This window comes from Lissotriton vulgaris, chromosome 5 (assembly GCF_964263255.1).
Source record: "Lissotriton vulgaris chromosome 5, aLisVul1.2, whole genome shotgun sequence".
Classification (NCBI taxonomy): domain Eukaryota; kingdom Metazoa; phylum Chordata; class Amphibia; order Caudata; family Salamandridae; genus Lissotriton; species Lissotriton vulgaris.
The window spans coordinates 1,371,441,705-1,371,465,538 of NC_141693.1; the positions used below are offsets into that span (position 1 = coordinate 1,371,441,705).

General features: G+C 44.6%; 1 protein-coding gene across 2 annotated transcripts in view; it reads right to left on the minus strand.

Moving 5' to 3' along the window:
• Positions 1 to 23,834, minus strand: part of MAGI3 (membrane associated guanylate kinase, WW and PDZ domain containing 3) — a 1,323,293-nt gene that overhangs the window by 821,070 nt on the left and 478,389 nt on the right. For both annotated transcript variants that reach the window (XM_086923326.1, XM_086923327.1), the window contains exon 3: positions 7,669 to 7,788. In XM_086923326.1, the coding sequence (XP_086779452.1) occupies positions 7,669 to 7,788 (120 nt within the window). The remainder of the gene's footprint in view (positions 1 to 7,668; positions 7,789 to 23,834) is intronic.

Genomic DNA, 23,834 nt, shown 5'->3' on the forward strand with positions numbered 1-23,834 from the left:
CAGGATACCAACTAATGAAATAAGAGGCCAATCAATCGATCCAGAGATACTGTCAGACTTTTCTGGGGTTTATGGCAGACTTCAGACAGTGTTGTGCGGGGGAGGGCGAGAGCGCCAGTAAGCTCCTCATCCTGTGGCAGTGTCCCTGGCAGATCATAAAGGGGGATACACAAGAATTCTGATTCTGGGACTGAACTTCCCCCTTGACGGGTATGATTTGTGTGGGTACGGGGCAGGCGGGAGGTGGGGCCTGACCTACTGGTGGTCCCTGGACTCTCCTGCCCTACCTTGCGATGCTGGGTTTTGGAACGTTTGTGTTCAGGATGCCCTGGGTGGAACCTGGGGGGCGGGGACCTGTTGCAAGGTGGGGCCTGCTGGCACACTGCGCACAGCGGATCTCACAACAATGTGTGCCGGATATTCTTGGAATGTGAAATATGATATTTGACTTGTGTATTCATCATCCATCTTGCTTTTGATATCTATGAAATGAATGTTTCCTTTGTGCATACCCGTCATTTGACGGACTTCGCTTACAAGCAATTTAAAATGTTGATATGAATAAAAAAGGCTACACATTAGAAAACCACAAACTGGCTCTAATCTCCGTTCTTGAGCATTGCAGTGAGAATGTGGGGTGAGTTGCACGTTTACGTGTACTATGAACCAACACCTTTTTCCCTCATTAATCCAAATTATTTAGAATAGGGAATTTTACTTGCTGGAACACGCTTGCTGAATTATTACTATATTAACCAAAATTGGAACAAACATTTTGTTCCATTTTATACTCAAATATCGATAGATGGATTATACTAACTTTTAATGCTGAAATCTAAGGATTAAGAGCAAATGAATAAATAGATGAAAGACTAAAATAATTTAAAATAAAACCCTTTAACTCACACTAACTCTCTTTACTGGCTGAACTAAAAGTCTTTGAGGATTTATTGGTATGTAGATGATTGGTCCTCATTTCTCTTTGTCGATGAAAACAGATCCATACGACCAGAGGTAGGGGTTATTTAATGATTATACCCTAAATTTGAGCTACATAAAACCCCTCTCCCTCAGAATCATTTGAAGAAAATATCTGAGGAGTTGTTCAAGGAAACCTAAGCAATTTTTGCCATCAAGTGTCAGAAATATCTAAATATCTGTGAGAAGTTATGCTGACACTAGATGAAAGTTGCACATGTAGCGCTTTGAACCTTTTCTCGACTAGCTTCATGAGAGATAACATTGTCTTGGATGAATTGAAAGACCTGTTGTAACATTGTTATGCCGTAATCCATTGACAGTCCCAGAAGTAGATACATCACATCTACAAAAACATGAAATGGAATTATCACCTCGGACTGGATGCAAATCTACTAGCAAATAGTGACTGGTAATAACTAGCCACATTCAGCACACACTTGTTGCTGCAAATGAAAACACCCATCTCCCTCCAACATGCACACACACTTTCTCTCTAGTGCTGGTACCACAAAGACAAATGCTAACTCATGTTATATGTCTGGAAAATCAATAGTTCCAGATCCTACACTATACTAACCTTTCTTAGTTTGCATCCCCTCAAACTGACCATCAACATGAGTGGAACCATCCAACATTTCTTGTTTTTTTGTTTCATAAAGAGATTACATTTTCTTGTGACATCTTTACAGATGTGACTCAAATAGCATATTTCCCCTTCACATTTTGAGACATTTGTTGAAAAAACAAGTGGTGCACTGCTGTCCTCAATAGAAAAAACCTAAACATTAAAAAAATTTTCCATGATTCGTATTGGCAACTTTGAACATCAACCTTAATTTTGTCAGGGTGAGTTTCGCAGCCTATATTCTGAGGCCTAACCTTTTTTTCGTTGATTTCCAAATTAGTATGTTCAGTGTAAGCCCTTTCTATATTTTGTGAACGGACCGACAAACAGTAGGAAGACTGGGAAAACCAGACATCAACTTGAATATGAGGTGTACAACTTCCGATTGCAAAGTGTACCTTCTTGGCGCTACACATACCTCATCTGATTAAAGCCAGAGATAAAAAAAAAGGCTAAGATAAGGCACTAGACTGAACCAAACTGAGAGAGAAGTATTTGTTAACAGGCTTTCGGAAGTCAGAATTTTGGGTTCAGTACTTCGGTCAGGGGGCAACGTATTCCATAGTTTTGATGCAAAAATGTAGACAATCAGTCTTGGCAAGTCACACAGTTTTAGTTTTGCGATCCATAAGAACAAATTGATCGGGAAAACAGAGAGCCTGTTTCGAAGTATACAGAACAAAATTGGGAAGCCAAACATTCTGGTGTCTTCAGATATATAGCCTTATACATGATGTTTATTGCTCTTGAGGGAAAACATGCTTCAGATAGAAAGCACAGTGTAGCGATTTCAAAGCAGGGGAGATTTGGTGAAGCGTGACTGTGGAGTAACCAACCAGGATATGGCATTCTGCACAGCTGTAAGTCCCTGCCTGATAGTAAATTCTAGCAAGGGGTCACATGTGCAAAAGGAACAACAAGCACTGGCCAAGCAAATAGGTTTATCCTATGGAAGATCTATTTTTAGACATGTTGCACAGCAGATTAGGCAGCTGGGCAATATGTCTTAAAGCAAAGAAAAACAAGCACTATGTTGCGGCCAGCGTTGACTGCATCATAGCGTATTTTGTCATTTTTGGCCACGCTGCACAGCAGCGATGGTGGTGCTATGCAAAATGGCTGAATGTCAAGAAAATAGTGATATGACGTGGTAAATGCTAGTTGTGTCATACCGCTTTTTCTCTTTACTTAATTTAAGCCATGTTCCACAGCAGACTGCACTTCCGTCCAACATGGCTAAAAACATTGACAAAGCCAGTAGATCTTGCATAGAAGAAACCTATTGGCTTGGCCAATGCTTGTTCAATGAAGAGTGAGAAGGGTTTGTGATGTCTTAACTCAAGGAACGCAAAGCCCTGCCAGGTCACAGGTGAGAGGACACCTATTCCAGATCTCTTTGGCAGACATAGGCTGAGGCTGAAACCAACATGCATGCCATATTTTGTTTGCTTGGAGCAAGTAACAATGATTTACATGTTTGAAGTCCTACGGGAGGCAGTGCAGTAAAGCAGCCAAAAATGGTTCCAGTGAGTGTGTGTCAAACAGCCACCGAGATGGCTAATGGCCACTTTCACAAAATGGCAAATGCACTGGGCAAACCGCCTGGGAGGGAGCAAGACTTAACTTAAACCAGACAGCGGATGCGCTAGACTGACAGCACATGAGCGGGGCCTTCTGTTGTCAGCACTTCCAACACTACACACCCAAAACCAAGAATATTACCACTGCTGCAGATATAGGTGAAACCTGCTAAAACAACCTCACTTACCAGGATAGAACATGTGCACCAAATGGAGAAACCGTTTTATTTGTTGACAACCTCTGCTTTCCACAATTCCCAGAGCAAAAGGTTTGACTTTGCTGCGACAGGGAGGGCTGCTATTATTACAGCAGAGAGTAGAAAAAGTCATATTGTCGACAATTTACCAGCTTTTTAATAGCGCAGGGAACACCCTAAAGGCAACAGACCATTGGTTTACAACGATACAGACCTCAAATGTTCCCTTCTTTTTCTGACAGATTGAAATGGGGGTGGGAAGGGGTTAGAAAGAAGGATGCAGGTGGGGTAGGTGGGACAGAGGCACGAAAGAAGGACGCAGGAGGGAGTAGGAGAGACAGGGAAAACAACAAGGTCGCAGGAGGGGTGGGAGGGACAGGGAGAGCATCAAGGGCCTTGGATGGATGGGAACAAGGATGCAAGACGGGGTGGGAGCGCCAGGAAGGGATAGAGACGGCCAGCAAACCCAAGATTAAACATTTAAAAAGTACCTCTGCAAAAGAGAGGGATAGTGATGGGATAGATAGACAGATATGTAGCTCTGTATATCAGAAGACCACTGTGTCAGGTCTCTTCTGTCATTTGTCTGTAGAAGTGTAATTTATATTCTGCTTACATCCAAGACAGCATATAGCAAGGGACAATGAATCAGCCCATTTCAGCCACTGGGTCTCTTGACCTTCGTGACAGCATCTTTTTGGTCACGTGCACAATGCACATCCACCTGAAAATGAGGGCACTTCTGCACCAGTTTTCTGCTTTTAATGGTCCCCTTCAATTTCTTTACTTTTTTTATTTTAATTTCTTTGACCTTACTACGGCTTCCTAGATAGGCTGCTAGCTTGTCACTCATTTCATCTGCAGTGCACTGCATTTCGTCAAGCCACTGCCTCCGAACTAGACAACCATTGTGGATTCTAAGACGGAAATTTCCAAGATAGTCAACATATTGCTTCTAAACTTAGCGGCCATGCTGGAACTTTAACACAACTATTCATTATGTACAATAGCATTGCCGGACATCCACTGCTGCTGTTTAATTTTACTATTGCAAGCATAACATATGCTTATCATATTTAGATGGCAGCATGTTGTTTTAAAAAAAACATTTGTATTCTTTTCATTTATACCTTGCATATCTTGTCGAGTTTGTGGGCTCGGTGTATTATAGTTGTGTAAATGGGTTAATGCAATAATGTGAGTGGATGGATGAATGAATGAGTGTAAGGGTGAGTGTGTGTATGTTGTCTTACCAATTAATTTAAAAAAATACACTTTCATTTATAAACCAGACCTATTGGCATAGCCAATGCTTGTTAAAAATGGATAGTGTTTCAAGAATCTGGCTAGACATGACTCATAAGGAGAGTGAGAGGGCCGGCTTATTGCAATAACAGTTATTAACTACCACTCTGTAATGAGTTCACATGATTCCAGACAAAAGTTATGCATACTGGTTTTGCAAACTAGCACTTGTATGGTGCACAGATATAGAATTGCAACAACGTTTAATAGTCTGGGGTATAACTTTGTAAACGTTTCCATAGCATAGTCAAATTCGGCTTTGTGGAAAAGTGTGGTGAGGGAGAGCATGCCAGCTTTAAAGGGTTGTCAGATATTTGGTATGGGAGACCGAAGGGCTTCACCAGAACCCTGACAGCTGGGCCCAGAAGAGGATATATTCAGGATGCTTACTGGGTACCTACGTGTCCTAGAGACACCAGTTTTCATTTACATTGTTATCAGATGTATACATCTAAATGGGTCACCCGAATTTTCAACTCCCAAAAAGCATGAATTTGCAGAACACGATGTTCTGGTGATACAGACTCATCTCGCAACCCTAACAATGAACCCCAACTTTCCCAGACCATCTTCGTGACTTCCGTTGTTTCCTAATCAATTGGGACAAACACAAGCCAAGCCAGGATATGAGCTCATCTTCCTACATAAAACCTCCTGCTCTTACACTTTGTGACGTGGCTGCCAACGCATCGGCTGTGGGTGAGGTGTCACGTAAATGTGGGATGTAAATGTGGGATACTTGTAAAGCGCACTGTTACTCTACCCGAGTGTCCTGGCGCTATAGACCGCTGGGGAACCCGTCCTGGTTTTCCCTGTGAGATGGTCCCTTACTGGGTATCTCCAGGGTGAAACCAGGCATCCCCAGTGTCTGTGGGGGGCCGTTGTGGAGATGAGGTAAGCTTAATGCCCAGAGTTGCCGAGTGTGTTCCCTGGTTAGAGTAAATAGTGGAAGTGGAAGGGTGCACAACAAGGAGGTGGGTTGGTTCAACAAAAGGCTTCTAAGTTCTGGGTGCACTCGGAGGGTGGTGTTATCCGTCTAAACACCTGTGGATATCAATGTAGTAGTGTATGCGGAGCCCCGCAAATACATCCCCTGGTGAGGCACACCAATATGGATCACAAAAAGTGGTTCGTCTTTCGTTTTAACTCTTTGTTTATTTCATTTCCGTGATTGTATACATTTAGTTCGTTTCAGGATAATTGAATTCGATATTTAGTAGCATATCAGAAGACAACAAATGTTGTAACACGTTAATATTTGAACATTAACCTCCAATGCATTTCGGGCTTAAGTGCCCTTGGTCACGGAGAGCTGGGGAGGAAGCGGAGAGGAACAACAGTGAGGGAATGTGCATTTTCACTTTGGTTTCCTCTTTACCTTTGTTTATCTCCCTATGCATGTACTCTCCTACCTGCATAATATGCGTTACCCTCTAGTTTTCACCACTCCAAAATGGCCCCCGTATTTCCCGGGCGCTAGTCCGTCATCACTGTCTATGTAAATATCAAGCAGTTTGTCTCACACGCGCACGAGACAACGAGCGGATGACCGACTGACAACGTCTCAGGACGCCACGCGTAATTTTGAAGTAAGACTCTTGTAAGCAGGTTTAGATATCGATCTCTTCACTGGCGGTAACATTCCCATCACATGCCCCACCCTTCACTGTAGCCTCGCGCACTTGTAACTTGTTTTGATAAGCCCACACACCATAGCACTATGATAGACTCCCCGACCTGTCTAGTCGCTGCACATTCCCTCACTGTTGTTCCTCTCCGCTTCCTCCCCAGCTCTCCGTGACCAAGGGCACTTAAGCCCGAAATGCATTGGAGGTTAATGTTCAAATATTAACTTGTTACAACATTCGTTGTCTTCTGATATGCTACTAAATATCGAATTCAATTATCCTGAAACGAACTAAATGTATACAATCACGGAAATGAAATAAACAAAGAGTTAAAACGAAAGACGAACCACTTTTTGTGATCCATATTGGTGTGCCTCACCAGGGGATGTATTTGCGGGGCTCCGCATACACTACTACCCTGGTTAGAGTAGGCACTGAGGCGAGAATTATCGAGTCCGTTGACCCTGGTCCAAGACCCTGCCGCGTCGGGAATTGAACCCTGGTCCCGGGCCGTTCTCTGCTTACAGGTCTGCCGCCTCTAACCAGTGAGCCACACCACTCCACAATGGGTACAGATGCTTGACTATCTGAGGCACGGCCTTTTAGTTCGCTACAGAAGGCTAATGCTGATGAAAGTTCAAGCTCCAATCCAGGATTTCCCATTAACACAAAATGCATGATCTTTGAACCCTATTCCCTTAGCATCAACGAGTGGAAGTGCCCTTCCAGTATAAAGTGGTACCAGGACTCGAGTCGGGGTACCACGCGGGTGGGATGGCGTCCCCCCACCTATTTTACCGGGTGGACGCCGTCCACACTGCCAAACAGCTGGACTTCACTCTTTGGCCTCTCTGGGACAAGGAGCTCGCAGCACGCTGCTCACGCGCTGACTTCTCAGATGCAATCGCATCTAAGGGGTGAGCGAGGGGAGGCAATGAGCCCGATGGTGCAAGCCACCTTTCGTGACGTCACTTCCGGTGACAGCGTCACCCCATTTCTTTTTTTAGGACTTGTGCCCTGAGTGGTACATACAAAATAGAACATATAGCTTTATCAATGCACCAACATTGCATGGCAGTTTCTTGAACATGATTATAATTAATGATTAGATTTACAACTCTTTGCTGATGTAAGGGCTACAGGAGAGAGAACCGCTATTCACTTATGTCAAAAGCATACATAATTATTTCCTCACATATATACCACTCAAACTACTTTCATATTTCACTCTACTAATTCACCACTAATCCTTAATGGGTTCTGGAGTAGCCTGCTACTTGCAGAAAAAGCGCTTCAACACCTCATCAGGGGTAGTAAGAGCTATATAAATGCAATCGCAATACAATACATACCATCGTACGTCCCACTCTCGAGCAACGCTCCGCTCTCCTCCAGGGCCTTGAACTGCTCAACCGGGATAAAATTGTAATCGACTCCTGGGACCTCGCCGTCTCTGGGAGATCTGGTTGTGCCTGAAATAGAGAAGCACACTATTGATATAGTTTCTTTCACTATCGATTGTGACGTGGAGAAGTCAGCCTACAGGGAGATGTAACATTTTCCCCAACTATAATGGTTTCACGGAGACAGCAGAAATTCACTGCCATGGAACCCTCGCGTGAAAAAAGGGTGAGGAAACTAGGGCAATGAATTATGTAAGAATAAGAAACAAAGTTAGTATTAAGGGGAGGCCTATGTGGATTCATGAAACCCGAAACATGAAAGGCTAGAGGGAAGCTGGAAGGCAAAAGATTGATAGCGAATTGTGTTTTTTTCAAATATTACTGCAGCAAATTGAAGGCGCAGTTTGGAGAGAGCGGCCCTGCTGGGCTCCAAAGCGAGCATTCATTCCAGTCTATTAGAGGCGTGTCAGTGCAGCAGACGTCACTGACTGCACGCAGCGCTCCACTAACACAACATTCAATCATTTAGTTTGTTAAGAGAGTGTCAGGCTATAAGGCGCGGACAGCAACCTGCTTTTGTGATGGGCGCGCAGATGAAACAGGACAGAGGGACATGTCAATTAAGGGATCCTCATTAGATGCTAGCATAACAGGAGGGGGCACTGATATGAAGTGCAGAGGGGTGGAGAAGGCCCAATTAAAAACGGATGGGGCTTGAGCAGAGCTGAAGTCGGCGATATTGCTGCCTGTCAGCAGAGAACAGAAGATCCCGAACGCCGAATAAAGATTTCAAAGAGAATTAAACACCCCAGCAGTTGGTCTCCTTCCTAAAAATGCAATCATTTAGTATCGGTATCATTGGATCCCACAATACAAAGATACCTGTCATTTATACTCACTCTTGCCATTGTCGCAACCTATACTTTAATTGGTTCTCTCGGGACTAAACTAGGATTTTGTTTTGGCAGTTTCTTTTATATTTATGGGGGAAGTCTAAGACTAAAGTCATGTAAACCATGTTCATTTTTAGGTCGAGCCCGGGTAGCGCATGCGCTGCTCTGCGAGGCATGCTGTATTCAGATAGGGACTTGAAGCTCCACCCACTCTCCACCCATATTTTTCATTGGCTTGTGTCATTGTCCACTGTAAACTATGGCTGTTCATTGGTCAATCGGCTTAGTAGTCCCTCCTTAGTACCGCCTTGGCTCATTTTGTAACCTCCCATGGCGACACCCCCTGTTATGTGTGTTGTTACTTGGTAGGCTTATATTATAGCCGTCCAAACACTAGTTTCTCAAATAGCTTTGTCCTGACGATCTCTCCTAACGCTTTAAAAAAATTTTTATAGACGGGCGCCAAATTTGCAATGCAATACGCTATCGGTATTGTTAATGACAATGCCTTTTATTTATCGGTTTAAAAAAATTATCATTTACAATGCCCATAGCTCAAACTCTTGTAAATGTCAGACCTATTGCATTGCAAATGTTTATCATCACCTGGGGCAGATATCATTGTCACCGCAGAGAATCAACATCTAGCAGTGACTGGAATTACTAAAGCAACGATTTAGGATCTTTCTTGAAGGTGAAGGGCCATGTCATAGGAAATACTTCAGAACTAAACGCTGAACATCGAATTAGTAACCTAGTGAATGGATAAGGTGTGTATGGATAAGAAGTGACCAAAATATAGTGAGTAGTCAGTAATTAAAGTATTAAGCATCTTCCTGCTGAACCTAAAATAAATGCTTTTGTTCTCTGCTAAACTGCAAATGATACATAATGAGAAATAACAAGTCTTCACAGACCCCCTTCCTCACAGATGTGGGCCTGTCTGGAACTGGGAGCTGGGTTACAGGCTGGCGCAGTTAATGAACATCAAATGGCTCCCTGGGGTGTAGTCATCTCCCAGGGGCAGTGCCTAACTTCTTAAAAAAATAAGTGCCAGGGCCCACAGTTTTGCTCAAGAGCCTATGGCGGCCCTATCGAAGGTTGGGGTGTCAGATAACAAAGCTGTATATCGTTGATTCTAACTTATGCCACTTTCATCGTCTACCAGATACTCATTTTCTCTTAATCAGACTGTTGCAGGTTCTTTTTCATCTGTGCTTTCATTCATTGTCACTGGTTTTCTAACGTACATGGGCGTAGGAAGTGTGGGGGGCGCGGGGGATATATCCCCCCCAGATTTTAAAGTGAGGGGGACACGGGGGACAAGCATGGGGGGGCGAGGGGACAAAAGAATTTCCCCTCGCCCTTCTGTTATTCACAGGGCCATTAGCGCGCGAAAGCGCTACCTAATGGCCCTGCACTTGACCTGCCTGGAGTCAGAGAGGCCATCCGCCCTCTGCCCTTTGTTATGCTGCAGGAAGGCGGCATCCTCAGGGCAGAGAAGAAAAAAAACTGTCTCTTTTCCTTCATACCCAGAGAAGGCAAGCAGAGTGTCAACTTCTCCTGATCTGCCTCTGGCAGCGGCCCTCCTCCCCCTCTCTCTTTCTTTTCCCTCTATCTCGTTCTGTCTCCCTCCTAGTTACGTTCTGATTTCAAGAGACAGCTCTTACATTCTCTCTCTTGCCTCTCCTAGTCTTTATTTGTTTCCTTGTGAAATGGATCCAAAATAGGAAGAACACTTTGGCTGGAAATATCCTCATTTGCTGATCGTTTTATAATTCCAAAGAAAAACCTCGGGACGGAGAGAAAAAAATATTAAATACCTAAATAAAGCGATACAGAGTGGTAAGCAGACAGGCCATATTGTTATTTACACCCACACACATTAGCACAACTTTACAGAGTTTGCCAGTGAAAGCACTACTTTCTTTTTTTCTTCTTTCTTTGAACAACATTGTTTTTCCAGGGCGGGGAAGTGCTGCATTCCTAAAGGGACTGCAATACCTGGTTGAGTGGAGTAGACACGTTTCATATGATCGTTTTCAACTGTTTTAATTATTTTAGCTTATAAAATGTGTACTGCGGCTCTGTGTTCGTGGATGTGGTGTTTTTTAAACCAAACTGCTTACATTTTGAAAGGATATAAGCAATGGACATTGAAACAGGTTCCTTCCTGCCTGGTCCTGTAGCCTTGTCCTGAATTTTACAGGAAAAATCACTTACTGATTACTGAATAATGAGTGTAAAACTGTTAAGATAACCATGTTGTTCCTGAATACATTTCACATGCTTTGCTTACTGTGGTAAATAAAAAACTAATTATTTACGCCGTTCGGAATTTCTATAATTACCCAAGAAAATGGTAATGCATAAAATGAGGAGCAGAGTCCGTGGTCTTCGAGTTGAAAGGGTTTTATTCCAGAACTCGAGTTAAGGGAGAGCTCCTTCACCAAGCGGATTCAGGAGTAGTCTGCTTTACTTGGAACATAACAGCACTTATATACAGTACGAGTACAATCAAAAAGAAGGAGTTCCCTTAGACTTGATTCAATCATTCATGATGTAATCATAAGGAAGACATAGCATGCTTGTTCTCGTTTAAAGAATAACCTGAATAGCATTTACACATAGACAAACATATTGCATCAGGGTGATTGTGGTGACAAGCTACAGAGTTGCTAGTATCTGAGGACAGAGAATCGAGGCATTGTTACAGGGTCATTTCTGTCGGAAAGGTAAAGAGGACGAGGCATTGTGCGTTCTTTACTTCTTACACAAGGGCGGTGATGTCTCACAATGGTATGTGTATAATTTGAATTTAGTCGCAGCACAATTGAGTTGTAGCTTAAGGAAGTGCAAGTTTCTCTCAGTGGGGCAGTATGGTGTTCAGTGTGGGAGAGGATGTGGCACTCTGGCCAGAGCTGCTGAATTTGGAACTTGAGCACCATTTTCAGCCTTCATGACCAGTCCACCAGCCCACACTCCTGACCGAGCTCATTCTGCTGCTACACCTTAGAAGGCTTCGCAAGACCTTAGAAGCCCTGGTGTCTTAGCACCCGCAGGTGGACCCTAACGGCGGCAAGTGTGAGTTAACCTTGAAGGCCTGTCCACCACAGTTTACCCCCAGTCTTGCGAGCAGGCATACAAAGAAGCACACCCTAGACACACCATCGACAGCGACTGTCACTGAGGTCACAAGATCCTTGAGGCCAGTCCACTGCACCCATTGGTACCTCCATTGGCCACTTTCAGCAGTAGTTGTGCAACTCACCAGGGATAAGCAATGAAGGATTTGCATGCACACCAAACTTAGGGGGTGATTATAATGGAGATGGGACTGCCACGTCACCCCGTCACTGGCAGTTCCACCACCATCGATGAATGCATTACCGCCAGCCATATTACAATGGCGGGTGGTTCCCTGGCGGTCGGAAAGACCCCCGCCACACATCCAACTGGTGCCTTGAGCCCGCCAGTGCGGCGGAAGGGCTCGTGGTTCCTACAATACTGATGGTGCCTACCAGCCACCACAGTAGGGATTATGATACCCTTTACCCGCCAGTCTATCCATGGCTGTTCACCCCCATGGAAAAGTTGGTGGAAAGGGACATTGGGGGCCCGTATCAGGCCCCTGTCCCCCCAACCCCCAGACATGGAACTCGGTGGGGGGGGGGGATTTCTAAGATGCCCCCCTACATATCACGTTAAAAACAGACATTAAACAGGGCACATTGTCAAATAATCACAATGAGCAAAGTCTAAAATACATGAGATACGAATACATTAATAGTGCCCCAAGAGGAGAAAAAGAGGAGGGAGGGATTAGCGTGATGCTGTGAAAAGGGGGGGATATGTGAGAAATGATAGTAGATGTGACAACAATTTATTTCAAAGTTAACATGTGAAACTAAATTGGCTTCAGATCCCTGAGCCAAAACATGGAATCACAGATTTCCAAAAGTTCATCAAGAAACATGTATGTGACGCTGGTATTCAATATCCAAAAGTAGGGGCGGCGTCAACTGAGATAAAAAGGGAGTAGCCGTCGACGTTTCTACCCCACACTACAAATGTAGGCGTAGTTGAGACCTTACACCGGGGTCTTCATCAGGACAAAGAACGTGAAACCCAAGGGTACACTACGAATTCTATAAAGATACAATAAGTAATACATTAGTGATGTACTCGCCATCAAATTGGAGAAAATGTGACGACATCATCCAAACCACAGGAGAATTTAAATATTACCATGGTGGGTGGAGTAATTAATTTCACACGATAGTAAAGCACTCGAGTAACTTCATTATCAGTCGCAGTCGTCAATTTCTGCAAAAATTAAATAAAATTCCAAACCGGCTATATTCATTGCCACTTGGTCATCATCTATAATTGACAAGGTGGTTCCAAACAGACTAAATAAATTACCACTCGGCCATTGTCAATAAATAACAAAAACCTGCTTATTTATACCTTCAACGACATTCATCAGAATGTTTATAAAAGACAACACCAAAACAGGCCATCACATATTGATGTACATTAAAATACACATGTCACTCCTGACACAGTAGTATATTAGAAGATTCACATGCAAGAGTCATCTGATAACTGAACATGGCATTTCCAACAATTTCATGAGTCTAGCATACGTTGTAAAACAAGACCCAAAATGTAACCAATCCTGGTATAACCAAACTAGTGTATCTTCCTTATGGGCACTGAAATACACTGTATTACGTATTCGTGTTGCAAAGAATACTAAATATATATCCCAACTACAAACCCCAAAGGTCAGGACATATTGCGATAAAGTTCCTACCTTCAGATAGGTAGGCAGTGAGTCCGTCTGTTCATACGACCAATGTGGAACAATCAATCGCGACTGTGGGCAAAATCGGGACCTAGGAGTTAAAGTGTGGGGGGTTACGAGTCACTACTGCGAATTCGGCTAATCCGCACCCTGTGTTAAAACCAAGTTCAAAACACATACCTAATCAAGATGTCTTGGCGCGTCGTTCTCATTAACTTTCCAAAATGGGCAATTTCCTACATAGGGAAATTCCGTGTTAGCCAAGTGTTATATGGCACAACCTCATGGTCAACAAACATATCCTAAACACTGTCCTACCTGATAGAGGTATTCACTCAAAACCGAATTCCGTTCGAAATCACGGGATCAAAACTCCGTAGTAGTGCGGGAATGAGTGCGCTTCGTGGAGGTGACATCGGACTCTTGCTCAACAGAGAACTTAAAATGATCCTACTCTTGGATAGTATACGAGGTGGTCTTAACCGTAATGAGGACTGGACCTCACTTTTGTGAAAATCAGTTGCCTTGTCTCTAAATTAATGATTGGACCGTACTTCTGTATTATTGTAAACCTACCAATTGCTTGTGAATATGGAATTTTGCGTAATATTACTTTTAATATGTCATTTTGCGCATTACTGCTTTCAATATGTCAAGTCACCTGCATGCCCCTTGAATTTACCACCTCGCCTTTAAGATTTCTTCACCTTTTAACAACACTGTTAGTGATATTCTAAATTCACCACTCCAATATGTCTGCCGTCTTCCGGGCCTTGCCCCTTTCAACATGGCCGCCACACTGTGCCATTTCCCACCGCATCATGGCCGTCGCGCTCATTTCCTCCAAGCACGCCCATACCCAGACGTTCCACGGCGCGACTGTGCACCGGGACGCTGGTTGGAGTTCCATTGTGAACCCGAGGTAAGCGGTACTCTTTACTCCCTGATTGATCGCACATTGAGCTAGAGGTGTGGCGCCGCGGCTAGGGCGACTGACTCCGGAATCTGGGGATCACGGTTCGATCCCCGGCACCGGCGGCAGATTAGCCCAGCACCATGTGACTCTGGGCAAAAGCTTGCTTAATCTTTCCGACGGCCCCCAGCGCCTAGAGACCCTTACGGGTGATTGTGCGCTTTACAAATGTGTATTATTATTATTATTATTAACTAATAGATATTAATACAGCCCCACAATTTTCTTCCTCCAGGAGCCCTATCACAGGCTACCGCGCTCCGTAGCAGAAGCTATAATCGTCAGTTCGTAGGTAAGCGGTCCTGCTTATGGGTTGGTGTCACTCACAGCCTTTTTAATGCATCGTGGCACGTTTGCTAATGTCAATTAATTCCAGCCCTAGGTACCCCACCGGTTCCTCATAACTACAAGCCAAACCGGAATAATCACCGGAAACGCGCTTCCCTTCAGCCCCATCGGGATCCTGACTAACTCCACTGTGAGGTAAGCGCCATAGCTTAGAACCACCCTAACTAGTAAGAAGAGGTACTACTTATACATGATTCGGTTTTTGTATACTCTCCACAGGCACAATGCGCTCGTGTCAGCCCCCCTACTAACCGATCGGGTTGTAGTTTCACCCCTCCATGGCCAATTGATAACCGCATTCCACGAGGTAAGCCAGTCCTCCATGTAACCCGTCAGCTTCTTGCTCAGCATTTTAACTGGCCCGTGCTTAATCTGGGCTTATTATCCTCAGGCACCGTACTCATTGGGTAGACGAATTGACTGATCAGCTAGTTCAATCTCATCACCCCAAGGCTCCAGAACTGGATGCCGGCTCACCTTCGACTCCGTTAGACCTCGCGCCTATGTAATTAATCCTTTTTGCATATTACTCAAATTACTCTGTTGCACATATGCGGTACGTGCACTAACGGCCTACTACCTTCCACAACCTTGATATATACCACTTGGGCATGCTATAGGCACCAATTGTACACATCATGTTCACGACACATACTCCTATCGTGGCATGGTTTGATCACTACTGCGCCGTGGATGGTTGGCACAGGTTGCCCGACACCTTTTCACATGGATGACCATTAGCACCTTAAGCTTGGTATGAGTTTGCATTAGAATTGTCCTATGAGTAACACAGTTGATTAATGAATTGGTATATGTTCCCTTTCCTTCCTGTCAATATAGGCTTTTAATTCAGGCAAGCAATGAATGTCCTGATGATGATCCATTATTATTAACTGGATCGAAACGCCGTCGACACAATATGTGGTTTAAACACTAGTGTACTATTATGTGCCAAAAAACCATGTGTTTCCCACATATGTGAAGCAAATGCACTGTAAATTTCCTTTTTGCTCCTGTTTCTCTATATGCCTGAAATACCCTAATTATATGTACTGTCTAATGTATGTGTAGCATTGTGGATGCAGGATTGTGTCCCACTGTTTCATTGTTGGTTCGTCTGATCTAACATATTTAAATATTGAATAAATTTCAAAGTCGGCCCGGACTTTTTTTCATTATAGTGCATATTGTGGCCTATAATTATTGAAGTTGTTATTTTCCCTGCCAAGGACCGTTGTCTTTAGCTTAATTGATACCCCAGGTCCTTGCTTACCTAGTGGGTTCCGTTGTCCTTTAGTAATAGCAATGTAAAAGATAGGCACTTGCGAATGCCATAGTGGCGGTCACATTGTAATGCCTATCGTGAGGACGCCACCTTGAAGGCCAGCTGTCCCATTCCCCGATTCGATGGCGGACGGACTGAAGTCCGCCTGCCATCGCAGTCAGCCCCTAAGTTTGCAAACTTCATGGTCTCTGCTTCATGCACAAACACTTTTAATATGTGCAGCCTGCTTTCGGACCACTGGAGTTAAGCAGCAATTCAATGCCAAAAAGATGTTGCAGTGTTGACTAAATTATGCAACAATAAAAAGGCTGCAGCGTAATGCAGTGCATTTTATGATACTTTACTATTTTGACAGATTTATACATACTAACAGCCTCTGCAAAGCTTTTGCCTCATTAGTACCTGTGTAACATACAAATGCAGCAGTGGGAAAGGTGACCAGTCAACCTTTGCAAAGGGCCCTACACTTCACAGCAACATAAGTCACATTTCTCTTAGTAATTTTTGATCCGTTTGAGCAACAAAATTGTTTTGGGTCAAATCGTTAGATTATGCAGCAGATGATGTATTATGTAGTAAATATGATACAGCCATAGTTAAGTGGAAACATTTTTTCCACTTAACTTAATTTTGCCCCAGCATTGTAGTTTATCAATTTGCAAGTTCCCCAAAACCAAAAGTCAAGTTTAGGCACAATTAGCATTTTAAAAGCAGTCCTACAACACAGGGCTACTTTTAAACTGACCTCAGGCTTCAGCAGTGTGGAGTAACTGAATCCACGCGTAGGTAGATGAGTTTCATGAGGATTTATTGAAGTTAAGAGGGAGATCAGAAGTACATTAGTATTCAGCCCCACCAGGAGCAGCCAGCAAGGCGCTCAGCCCTTCTCCAACTGTGTGATTCATACACCAACATTCTAAGTGACAGTATCTTAAGAGTGTTCCACTGGAGAAGCAGTGGAAGACATGTAAAACATAATACCCAAGATGCTACATATCCTTCTTTCTTCCAAAGAATACTACACAGTGCACACATGCAAACACATAAAGGGCTACTAGCCTCAAAACTGCCATGCCCTATTATATTCTAGGGACTTCAAGGTAGTTCCAATCCCCCTGCCCTATTATGTACTAGGGCCTTATAGGAGAGGTCATGCCAATCATTGGGGTACCCTAACCCATAGTGCACACTAGTGTATGTAGGTGTTTTCACTGTATCTTTAGGTGTCTCTTTAGGAATAGCACTGGCCCTGTAGAGGCCAGGGTCAGGTACCACCAGTACCAGTCAGCAAAACGTTGGGGAGTGCCCAGGGCAGAGGATGGCTTTGCACCACTAAAGAAGCACAAATTCAGAATTTAAAACATAACACCATGGTTGTGGGGTTTTCTTTAATAATCAGAATTGATTTCTATACTAATGAACCCATTTTCCAACATTAGGATAAGGAAAGACTGGGGAAAAATCATAACGTTCTAATCTATACCTTGAAGTTTTCATGCAGTTCTTTGATGATGGTTAATAGCTCACTGTTCTATGTTAGGATTTTAACTTATAAACTGCAAATACCAAAAGAATCTCGCAGACAAAAGCAGTAACTCACTAACCTATTTACATGATATGCATGTTGTGATCTGCGTGGTACACGTTCTTTGCTGCAGGCATATTCCCCCACTTTGGCTACCTTACCAAGAGTCAAAACTTCCACAAGACAAACCTCCGATCTCTCTCAATAAAGGTTATTAATCACCAAAGTTATCTTCACATTTTTATTGTTGCCTGAAAATTTCTGGAGACCAGGAATGCAGCAGCAGGTATTTATCAAACCATAATTAATGCACTTGCAAACACGATGTCTACACCCTAAGTCTGCGACCTTTGTTTGCTTGGTGCATGAAGATGCAAGATTCATATACATGTTTTTTTAACATTTGGTCTGATTACTATAAGAAATAACAAAGAAGCATACATGCAAACTGTGACAACATGCCTGCTTTTCTCAAAATTTCACTTCGAAAGTATGCAATTGTATTTGTTTAACGGGCAGTGATTTGTATAGGGTCAATGGGAAGTCCACAAGGTTATCCCTGTCCCCCTCAGAATTTTAGTGTCTCCTACGCCCCTGGTAACATACTCTTCTTTCCTATTCCACTTTTGAATTTTTCTCTTTCATGCTCTGGATCAACATCTGTAAAGTAACAGCTGGTCCCCGACTGGATGAGGAACAGCCAACTGAAGCTGAACTCGGACAAGACTGAGGGCCTCATCCTCGGTTCCACCCCTTCGGCCTGGGACGACTCCTGGTGGCCAACTGCACTAGGAACACCCCCTACACCCACCAACCACGCACGCAACCTAGGGGTCATCCTTGACTCTACCCTCTCCATGACGAGGCAGGTCATAGTCGTCTCCTCCTCCTGCTTCAACAGCCTCCACACGCTTCGCAGGATTTTAAAAGTGGATCCCCACCGAAACGAGAAGGACAGTCACCCAGGTCCTCGTCAACAATAGACTTGACTACGGGAACGCCCTCTACGCAGGAGCCTCTGCCAAACTCCTGAAACGGCTCCAACACATCCAGAACGCCTCTGCACGTCTGATCCTCGACATCCTTCGCCGCAACCACATCACACTCCACCTAAGAGACCTGCACTGGTTCCCTGTCAACAAGAGGATAACCTTCAAACTCCTCACCCATGCACACAAGGCATTCCACCACACCGGACCAGCGTACCTCAACAGCCGACTCAGCCTCTACACTCCCACCCGCCAGCTCCGCTCCGCAGCCGGCCCCCTCGCCACCGTCCCCCGCATCTGAAAAGTGACCGGCAGAGCCTTCTCCCACCTCGCCGCCAAGACATGGAACACCGTCCCCATCCGCCTACGGCAGACCAAAGACCTCCTGACCTTCAGAAGACCTCAAGACCTGGTTCTTCGAACAGAAGCGGCTCTCCCCCCGCGCCCCCAAAGCAGCCATTTTAGTTAGCCATGTGCTCGCCATGTGCTTTCTCCCTCTTCACTATTGCCTGCCATTGTATTCGGCATGTGTTATCAGTTAGTTAACTCCTTCAGTACTGAGCCAGAGCACTGCACATGCTCAGAAAGGGCAAGCTGATAGAATGCACCAGGTCTTAGTGTATGACTGTCAGGCTATTTTAACTGATGTCAGCAACTCTGCTACACCTCCTACTTTGTTGACTAAGTATTTTCTGTTAGTCCATATATGTAAAAATGCTCTTTGTGCCTCTTTTTGAGTCTTCATGCTAACTCAGTAATAAACTAGCCATAAAGGCCCTTGGTTTCTGTACTCTTTGGACTGTCTCATACAATGGCCTGAGGGTACTGCATTGACGCAGTCTCCCTCATGTGAGGTTAATAAATGCCTTCTTTTGATATTACAGCTTCTGTGCCAATCTCTTCTTTGCTGGTTTAAGGACCAGGTGCATCAGTGAACCTCTAAAAAGGTTTTTTCTTTCTACAGTGGGCCCCACCTTCAGCTACAGGATCCAATGATGCACCGGCCAGGAGGATTCCCAATAAAAACTCCAGGGCAGAGAGACCCACCTAGAGTGAAGTGAGAATCATGTCCAGGAAGATGGTATTTTAGGAATAGTGAGGCAAAACGACATGGTACCTATAGCCCATACTGATAGGTAGAGTGAAAGGGTTGCCATATGGAACAATCTGGCCTGTCCAACCCTTTGGAAGTTAGTGGATGCAGCTGAGAAAGACAGACCACAAACTTGAAACACCCTATCCGAATGTAAGAATGAGACGCTGGTAATAGCAGTAGGAGAAGTTGACAGGGATGATAGAGACATCAACATCTACAATGCATTACATTACAATGATGAGATTTGCATGGTTTATCTTAGACTGTGATAAATGCGAAAATGAGAGTGGATCTACTAGATGATTGAGGAAGGGGTCGCTCCGAGGTACTATGGAAAATTCTTACAACACTAAGTAAGGAAATTACACACTTTAGTTTAGGGCAGTTGTGGTGGTCACCTCCTGGAAAGATTCTGTCTTTCTTTATTGTTTCAGCGTTCAGCCTTACAATTCATAAAATATTTGCATAATACAAATGCAATTAAAAATATATAAAACAATGGCCCCACGCCCAGCATCCTTTGCCAATGAAATCTAAAAAGGCTCAGAGTCTACGTATGACTAACTACCGCTAAACTATCAAGGTGAAAGTGTTTCCCAAACTCAGGAATAAAATAGCATAATTAGATATTCTTCTAAAAATGATCCCAAAAAATTGCTGTTTGAAATTACAAAAACAAGACGAGAATCCCTCCCTTTCAACCACTACATATTTCTACCATCAATATTTACCATCAGTAATGCAGCATTGGTCCAGCAATAATCGAAGCATAGATTAACAGGGTTATGTATAAAATATAAAGGTTTTTCCCCACTAGACCAGTATGAAATTAGGCGACAATGAAATGCTATACAAGTTGGACTCCTAACACTAGGAAATTATTTTATAGCGTCATATTGACGACTGCAGGCAATCGGATCTACTCCTCTTCCCCTGGACCAATTTTTAATGGCTGCTAGCGTCTCCTTCATACGAGGCCAAACTGAACATAGGAACGAAGCTATGGAATTCAAAGAAATTGATCATCTGTCCAAAGGCTGAATGGTAATACAGAAGTAATAGATCTAATCTTACACATTCTGAAGAAGTGCAGAAGCCATATTTTACGCGCTTGTATATGTTTTGTGAAGTAGAGGAATAGGTGCAGTATGTAATCCCTCCCTCCGATCATACAGTCACAAACTTCCCTCCCCTCGGCAAGACATGTACGTTTGACAAGATATTCTCTGGTTGGCAGAATTCCCAATCTTAACGTGATATACAGTGTGCGTATCTATTGAGTAGATCAAACCAAAATATATCTTACTACCCGGGCACTGCCACCTTTGAAAATATCTCCCAATTTGCTGCCTAGCTTTAATGGGGAGAGCTTCATCTTCCTCCTTAGCGTATAATAGCATTCCTATACAAGCACTGCAGTATACCGTCCTACCATACTAGGATCAGTCCATAGAAACCCCAATTGCAACTCACTCAATGTACTTTTCACATGGGTCAGCCTACTCCTCAAGCTCAAACTATCAAACTATCAGCATCTTCCAGGGATTTTAGATAAAATATTGCCTTCGGCTTCCTCACTAACCTGATCCAGTACAGCACTGGTTTTAAGGCTGCTTATTCAGTGATTAGCATGAACTCAAGCTATGCGTAAAGTGCTAATAAGGGAGTACCAGGCCCTAAAAAAATTATTTCCTGCTAGTGGCAAAGGGTGTAAACTCCCGAACCCCCAAAGCTCAGTCCCATTAAGTGCTGCCACTACTGATTTCCGTTCATAGATTTGGAGAATGGTGTTGATACTTTGTGCAACTACCTTGTTTCTGAATTTTAAAACCACTCAGAAGATTGTGTCAAAACTGTGGAAGCCTTCAGTATCTTGTCCCTCCAACTTAATTGTTCTGTAAACCGTATCCCCCAAATAATTGTACTGTTTAACACACTCAATAAACTCGCCATTTATCATTAGTCTTCTCTTAATTCTAGGAAATGGTTTTAACACCCTGCTCTTTGTCTTACTGCAATTGATGATCAAGGCCTTCCCATGGCAGTAGTCTGCAAATCTTTTTACCAGTATATGCAATGCATTTTAAGTTTGGGCCAGTAGGTCTGCGTTGTTGGCGAACAGCAGAATCAGGATGTTGTGTCCAGCAATAATAGTGGGACAATGGGTTCTTTCAATAGTTGAGTAACATCATAAAAAAAAGACTAAAGGGGGGCGGAGCCGGGCCGGCGGCCAAGATGGCCGCACCGAGTCCCGGCTCCGCCGACCTTCTCTCCTCACCGCCTGTTCCGCTTGCCCGCCCCGGGAGAGCGCGGAGCTTCCGTGCGTCGGAAGGGACGCCGAGGTGAGCTGTCCGACTCCGGCGAAATTCCTGGCTCCGGGGACGGAGATACGCTCTTCAGTGCAGGGCGGCCTGCCCGATGCCGGCGACCGGGACCTCGCGTCTCACTGCACCCGACCGCCAATGCAACAACAACGGACACATGGACCTGTAGGGCGCCGGTCTCCCGCCAAGGAGCCTGAAAATACCCTCGACACCGACGAAGCCCTTTCCAGGTGTAATGCACAATCCTCCTGTGCTGCTTGCTTCTCCACCCCCTTACTTCCCCCCCAGCGATTTTTGTTGGCTGCCGGGCTCTGAGAATTGCTCCCTGTTTATCTGGAGTATTTTGCATGCCTGCAAATTGAACTGACATTTTATCTCCAGCTCACGGGTGCCGGCGAGAGCACGATGTTAATGTGCCTTTTTGGGCTGGGGGGGCCCGCAAACAATACTCAGTGGTGGGGAGAAGGGCACCCCGTGTTGCCCCATTGCTGATACACAGGCGATTCGCCATCTTGATTGGGAGGGGACCGAAGACTCCTAAGCATGCCTGTACTGCGCCGTGGCGCTGCTTGTTGGAACAGTGGCGATCTGATGGATTATACCTTGTGGCGGCGGCTGGGTGTACTGGAAGCCGGGGGATGGCGACTGTATTTCCCTAAGGGGCCGCGGACCTACGTTCTGGTGATGGAGGGAAGTAGTCCGGATTATTATTGAACCGATGTTTCATTGTGGCCGTCACCAGCTTTGCTCGTCACTTTCATTGTGGTAAAGGTTACTGCTATCACGGCGGGGCTGCGGCTCGACATGAAGGTGGCTTACTGATGGCGACACTGCGGTTTTGCTCCCTGGGGAGACTTTCTGGTGTCTCACGGCGGATCGGCAACAGGAAAGCGGACTCCGTGGACTACGATCGGTGGTGGCTGATTGATCGTTTCATGTGAGACTATGGAGAGGTTTTGGTTATTCCTGGACTGCCATGACTGCTCCATTTTGTGATTTCAACCCCGGTCCGGCATTTTGGGGCGGGTGAGACCTGTACCATTGATCCTGTTTGCCTGTGAGAGTCGAGTGTGCTCAGGGCGCCATTTCTGCGGCTGGGGGTGCACTATGCCCCCCCGTGGGACTTGGACTACGTAGCGATTGATACATCCTGTTTAAGTAGGTGCTCCCAATATTGTGTATTTGCTCTCTGATTGATTTTAAAGGTGGGTGAAAGAGGGGGGGAGGTTGGGGTTCCCGCACTGGGAGTCTCCCCCATGTTTCCTTCCCTATCGTGGGCTGTTGGTTACTTCCTTTCCTTTTCTATCTCCTTATTTCTCTCATTCTCTAGTCTATATTTCGGGTTCACAATGGGCGACAGGCACGCTGCTAGGGGGGTAGGCCGTAGCCACATGCAGGGGTGCACGGTGGGGGGATGGGGGAGGGGTGTTGTTGTTTTCTTATTTTTCTTTGTCTCTATGGCCTTCTTTTTCTTTTTGTTCCTGGCTAACTCTATTTTCTCCTTTTCTTTATTCGGGATCTTTGTGGTGGTAGTTCTCTGCACACTTGTCTTATTTCGATTATTAAGGGGGATTTAGATTGCTTTGCTATGGCGATCGGGAATTTGTTGGTGGGCGGACTGCTTGCTTTTTGACTATCCTGGTACCGAGTGGAATCATTACGTCCCACTGACAGTTCTCCTGGACTACGATCATCCTGCCTCTTGAGCTTCCCCTGATTTGCTTTGTTCTACATATACTGCCACAGATCCTGCCCCTTCTACTTTATTTTAAAATGAAACCTTCATTAATCCTGTTGTTTTCTGACAAAATTGCTCTCCTGGGTTGCAACCGAGCATCTGCGGGGCGGAGCTTTGCACTGCCATGGTCTAAT